Here is a 6,689-nt window from a genome sequence, read left to right as displayed (position 1 = left end):
CCGATAATTTTCCGTATGAAGAGCGAAGTGAGCACATTCACGGTTCACGTTTGCTCTCAGTATTACCGCTCCGCTCGCTCGCAAACCTTGCTTACGTCATATAGGTTTCATAGCTTGTTAGTGCTCTTGTAAATTAGACTGAAATGCTAGGTAAAACTTTAAATAGTACTAGCTGTTTCATTCGCGTTAAGGGGGAACTTATTTATTAACCCGGACAAAGTATGTCATTGAACAGCTTTGGTAGTCGTTACGGGTAGTCAGAAGCCAGTAAGTCTGACACCAGGTTATATAGGGGTATTGGGTTGCCCGGGTAACTGGGTTGAGGAGGTCAGATAGGCATTCGCTCCTTGTAAAGCGCTGGTAGGTATAGTTATCGGCACGGATATTGAGCTCTCGGCGGAAGAGTGGGGATCGCTTTGCGCACTGTACACATAAAGCAATAAACCAATAAATCACTTCTGCGCAGGTGAAGGTCAGGGCTCAATATCCTTGCCGATGATTATACTCAGCTGAATCCGGTTACACTGAATGCCGGCCCCAACATAGTTGGGGAAAGGTTCGGGAGATAATGATGATGACAAAATATGCATAGCCTAAGCTATAAATAGTATAAGTAGCTCAGGTATAGTGTAAGCGATAAAGAAACAGTGGACTTTTTTTTAATCGGTTGAGAATTTTTGGAGGATTCATTAAATTAAGGAAAAAGTAATATAGATTTTTATGGAATCTTATTTCAAGTTCACTCAAACTCTGGGGCCTGGGGCTAGCAAGTAATGACCTAAAAAAAGAATCTAGCAGTAATTTATCAATAAAAGTTGTTATTTCTAAAATATTTCTACATAAGTACAATCTTAACATACTCTTACGCTTGGTACAAAATCCATAACTTTATATGGAAAAGCGTCTAGTGTAGTAAAACTTTCTTTGAATTGCACGTACGTAACATACAGAAGATGCATTGTAAAAATGTATCCAAAGACGGTGAGCTTCGTATTGTCAAATGTAGGGTGACTATCACTTTGATAGCATTTTAGGATAAAATATTTTAATCTGTCATTTGTAAAAAAATATAACCTGTTTTTCTTTTCACTAGTTGTTAAATAACAATTTATGTTAAATTGATATACCTTTACCTATTTACTTTCAAATAATTAAAAACAAGTTATCATTGATACCAAAAGATTTATAAATTTTGATAGTCAAAATGTATGACAAAATAATAAACATGATGGCTTAGGTTACCCAACAACAAAAAACAAAATTACATGATTTTTTCTCTCTGTTCATAAACGAATCAGACCATTTGAGTGTATATTTTTCAACCTCATTATTAATACCTGAATCGCTTTAAAAAATCTAACAGAAAATTCATTACAGCTGTTTACATAACATAGTAACCCGATTTCCTCGACAAAATTGAACGACGTCAAAGGGTACGAAATTACCAATTTTTTACCAAAAAAAAACTGAAATAGCCCAATCTGCCTAAAGCCCCGTTGACCGTGGCCTAAATTGAATGTCTCCAGAATGCTTTTATAAAAGTTAATTAACTTTTTAATTAAAAAAGAAGAAATCGTTTCAAACGGATTTGTAATGGTATTGAATTTAATGGTTGTATAAATAAGTATGTTTTATTACTAGGAATTTACTTTTAACATTAATAATTCAGAAACTGACTGATCTTTGAAGGTTGTCCGTGTTGATAATGACGACGAAAAGTGGGAAAAACTTTTTAACACGAACTATGTACTTTTACCTTGTTACCTAATCGTTTGAATATTTTATCTTTTACGCACTGTGATTTGTACAGATACTTAATGAGAGACTATAATTATTTTATTTCATTAATTTTTATATTATATTCTTACCCACGTTTTGCCAAACCAAAGTTTAAAAAAACAACAAAAATTAAAGTAGACGATAAATAAAAAGTTACAGCAGAGTCCTAAAATTTCAAACGCTTGGTGTCCCTACTGCAGACAAGGCTGTTGATACGCGAATATTGTTAGCGCAGGTATTGCCGAGCGCTGCCGGACAATGGGATGTGACGTCATGCGGCCTAAACTCTTTACTTTGTTTCTATTTCTGTGCCTCGTATGGTCATGGCTTTATTTTTGTTGACCCTTTTTGGGTACGCTGTTCTCTTTGGGATATGTATTTTTGTGTGATTCTTGTAAGGCGTTGTCTTCTGAAGTATTTTCTTAAATGACAAAAAAGGTTTCACCTAAGCTATATTATATTTTATACCAAAAAGGTTACGCACATTTCAAAAATATAGTTCTGTCCGAAAACAATTTAAAAACGAGTTTTCCAGCTTTGAATAGCTACGAAACAAATATTTTCACCGTTTTGACGTTTGTTTGTTCTATAATTTATCCGGAATTTCACAAAAATAAATTTTTATGGCTAATTCTGCTATTTTCAATGAGATTTTCTATTATAAACTATGTTTTCAACACATCATAAGATCAAGTACGACAAATCTTTTATCCCCAGCAGCTGCCGTACCAAATTATCAGGTACCACGCAGAAACTATGCAGCTGCTAAGAAGTCAGTGGGGCCCCGAAGAGTATTCAAAGTTTATCGCTATGGAGGAATACAAACTAAGGAGGTACCGAAGATGCAGAGTTTCGAGCTGGACGTAACTAAGTGCGGTCCGATGGTTCTCGACGCCTTGATAAAGATAAAGGACATGGACCCAACGCTCTCGTTCAGACGATCCTGCCGGGAAGGTATCTGCGGGTCCTGCGCGATCTGCCTGCAAGGCCACAACTGCCTGGCATGCATCACCGCCATCCCGCAAGCGAAGACCGTCACCGTGCATCCGTTGCCACACATGTACGTGCTCAGGGATCTCGTCGTAGATATGACTCACTTCCTCGCGCAATACAACTCCATCAGACCGTACCTGATCAGGAAGACTGGGCCGAAGGCACTAGGGTCTATTCAGTTTGCTCAGAGCGAGAACGACTGGAACAAATTCGTCGGGCTGTACGAGTGTGTGCTGTGCGCCTGTTGTGCTACATCGTGTCCTAGCTACTGGTGGAACGGGAGGCGGTTCCTGGGCCCGGCATCGTTGCTGCACGCGTATAGATGGGTGATAGACTCAAGAGACGAGGACTCAGCGCAAAGACTATTCGATCTGCGCGACGACTTTAAAGCTTTCCGCTGTCATACCATCTTGAACTGCGCACTAGCATGTCCTAAGGGCCTGAACCCAGGACTGGCCATAGCGAGGCTGAAGAGACTCATAAGTGGCCTGGACAAGAAGCCACCGCCAGAAATGGACCCACTGAAGTTAAGCAGTGGCGGCGGCGGTGGGGGATTGGAGGCTTGTCTCAGATCGAGAGGCAAAGCATAGAACATGTTTTATTTATATATTTTTTGTTTGCTAATATACTTTGATAATGATTGTGTTTGTATGTTTTTTTTCATCCTAGATCAGTTTAGTCTTAGGGTCATGTCATATTATACCGGCACCGCAATAGCACAGCTGCAGCACGGCGTCGCCTCGAATTTAGACTACGGCTAGCTGCCAGCGCGCTAACTACGCGTTGTCCGCAAGGTGCCAGCTCGTAGTCCGCGCGGCGGCCGCGATGGGATTTTTGCAAACACGCTACGTAACCTCGCACCTCTCTGTTGGAAACGCAAACTCTGCTGATTTCTTTTAATTTGCCAATAAAAATATCTCTGTATAGTACGCAAATCGACAGACAACACGTCTGCACCGAATTTGCGTTGCTGCGCCCAGGCCGTACTGTCTTGGGCTTCAACCTTCATGGAAGGAATGTAAAACATAACGTCATACCGTGTGTGCCGTACCGTGTCGTTCATGTGTGCCATGACCTCTAGTTTACTTACAAGACTGCTCCAACACCGCTATTCTCCATCCATTTTTCCTGGTTAGCAACCTTAAGACCTTGACCTTGGGAGGACGAGTCGAACATCTTATAACGAGGAACCCATCAATCAAGATCAGCACGATAAATCATACAAACTGATGTATTGATGCTACATGACGCCACAAACTTTCAACTGAAACTCATTTCTTCAAACGAATTTCAACTCTATTCTTAAAGCAATAGAGATGATTTTCTTGAGCAACCAATCGGGGTAGTTACAACCTTAAGGCTTTAGAAAGAAAGTTGTTTTTGTACCAGTCTTACGTGTCGATCTGAGGTAATCCTAAATCCTTAGGATGGTTTGGTAATCTTACTTATTGATCACAATCGTTACATCTCGTTTGTTACTGTTATTTAGTAAACATAAGTTTTTGTAAATTGTATTTCAATTATTTTATTGCCATAAAGCATAAAGCATAGTGGATAAATTATAGCCTATGTCATCAGGGGTAGTTTGCCCAACGGTCAAAGAATTTTCAGATTGTTTTGATAGTTTCGGAGCTTTAACAAACGGGTACAAACAAACAAAAAAAATTGAAGTCTAGAGGAGTGATCATAGTTTCTTGAGTAGAATAAAACAAATACACAATTTATCAACCAACAACTTTTTAACCACGACGATGAACTACTACATTGTCATAAATCGATACATAAATCACAATTAAAATTAAATATACGTTTCAAAAACCACATTTTGAAAACGACAAACAATTACAGCAAGTTCTTTAAATAAATAATCCTGCAAGCGACTCTGCTAAAATACTACGAAAATAAATTTTAACTGGGGCACTTAATATTCTGCACGAATTTCACAAAATTTTATTTACAATTTCGACTAATGCGGTTTGTGGTTTACATTGTGTGACGAAAACTTTCATATCCGTGTTAATTTCAGCTTTCAGGGTCCAAAACTGGGACTGTATATTTTAAATCGAATTTGAATTTATTAAGTTACCTCTTAATTCGGTACAGTGCACTGAAAATTTTAGAAAACTGTGTAGTTTACAGTTTGTATTATGAGCTCATAAAATTTTTGGATTCAGGATTTGAAATAAATAGGTAATGTTTTTATCCAGGTATGCACTAAGCACTAGCTTTTACTTCAGTGTTAAATATACAATAGACACTAAGGAGAGACCAGGTAGATACTTTTGGTTAGAAGGTATTTGAGGAAAGCTAAACACCCAAGCATAAAACTTAAGCAGACCTCTCTTAAGAGTACTGTTATATATTTTCCCTAAGTTCAATGATAGACATGCGGACAGTCAGAGACAGTGGTAAGAGTAATACACTGTTTACACTCAGCAAAATATAAGCTACTTCAAAAAATCCAACTAAAAAGGTATTAATAGCTTTAGTCTCTAATAAGACAACAAAGCCATAAATCCTGAAAACAAATCACACAGACTTAACCAACCAGCTTATTCTGCCACATTTCACGACGTAACCACAGCTACCAGTTATACTAACTCGTCTTTATTAGCAAGTAACACGCCGACAACCAGTTATCTCCTGGATAAGGCACGTAACAGATTAGGTGAGTATACGTACACTAAACGAAATTGTTTGCCCCCGAGAATTCTCTCGCAAGACGTGCGTACATCCTTGAGGCATAGTGTGGTAGTACAGGGTAAATACAGAAGTTTTAAATGGAGTAGTCTTTAGAAAAATGGCTGAGACGATTTTGAAGAAACGTATCTAAATCTACCCCTGGTAAACCAGCTTCCAAGAAAGAAAAAAACATTCAAATTGGTCATTGGTCTCCAAGATACACTAAGATTTTTTAACTGAACCTTCTACATCTTACCTGTCTTAACGTCCCTGAAACGACAAAGAAAGCTCTCGGGTGATCGATGTCGCCTTTCACATCAGTCTTCATTGCGGCCTCTGTCGTATCTCCAATTATTGCTAGCGAGATATTAATAGCTGCTATTGGATTACCGCCCTAATAAATGACATTGGACCCCAGTTGTTCGTAATGAGATTTATATGTATGGAAACCTGTTGGAAATATTTTGTTTGGGAAATTAATTGGGATAATTGTTTATTGTTTTTGGTATTGTGTTGTGTTTTGAGGGAGGTAATATGTATAGGAATGTTGGGTGGAGTTAGTTTTTGTGCGTAAATTTACAATTGTGGGTGATAAGAATTTTAACAATAACGTTAAAGCTCACGTCAGCATATCGCTACGTTCAGACGGAATAAGAATTTCTAACGTTGAACTCTCAGTTATAAATTAAATTGTGACTCAACCGTCATAGCTCTTTATGAATGAAGTTCTAAATGTTAAAATGTTAGGTAACTATCGCGCTAATATTGGATTATCCAGGAATGGAAACATAGTTGCACCCAGAAATTGTGCTCCAACATACCATCCGTCAGATCAACTATATTTCATTGGACAAATAAATCAATGAAACCAGCAGTAAGCGTTAATGTATTAAGACTAACGGCCGGTTCCAATATTCATTCTATCTCTTATTTTTGCTAACCAGAGATAGGCATTGACCATAACTTGTATGGAGCTAATATCAAAATTCTATCCCTCGTAATTCAGTCAATGGATAGATCGAATATGGGGATCTAAGGCTCCCTTCATAAATCGAACACCAGTCGGCCGAATGATTTATGAAATCTTGACGGGACCCTAATTAATCTACCGTTAACCTGAAACGAAAGGTGGGTTCCGCGGGTGATTACACCCGGCAAGGTTAATTATCAATCTGACGATGGTTTAAAATTATTTGCTTAAGCAGTAAAATGGCGGACGAGACTTGAGATGACGC

General features: G+C 38.2%; 1 protein-coding gene across 1 annotated transcript; it reads left to right on the top strand.

The window, feature by feature from the left end:
- Positions 1-2,292: 2,292 nt before the first annotated feature.
- LOC110373271 (succinate dehydrogenase [ubiquinone] iron-sulfur subunit) lies at positions 2,293-3,417 on the top strand. Its single transcript, XM_021330498.3, has one exon. It carries the CDS (start codon positions 2,403-2,405, stop codon positions 3,360-3,362), a length of 960 nt encoding a protein of 319 aa, XP_021186173.1. The 5' UTR covers positions 2,293-2,402; the 3' UTR covers positions 3,363-3,417.
- Positions 3,418-6,689: the final 3,272 nt, after the last annotated feature.

The sequence above is a fragment of the Helicoverpa armigera genome, chromosome 19 (assembly GCF_030705265.1).
Source record: "Helicoverpa armigera isolate CAAS_96S chromosome 19, ASM3070526v1, whole genome shotgun sequence".
Lineage (NCBI taxonomy): Eukaryota > Metazoa > Arthropoda > Insecta > Lepidoptera > Noctuidae > Helicoverpa > Helicoverpa armigera.
The sequence above is the reverse complement of the archived record's forward strand: the minus strand, read 5'-3'. Positions and strand labels throughout refer to the sequence as shown.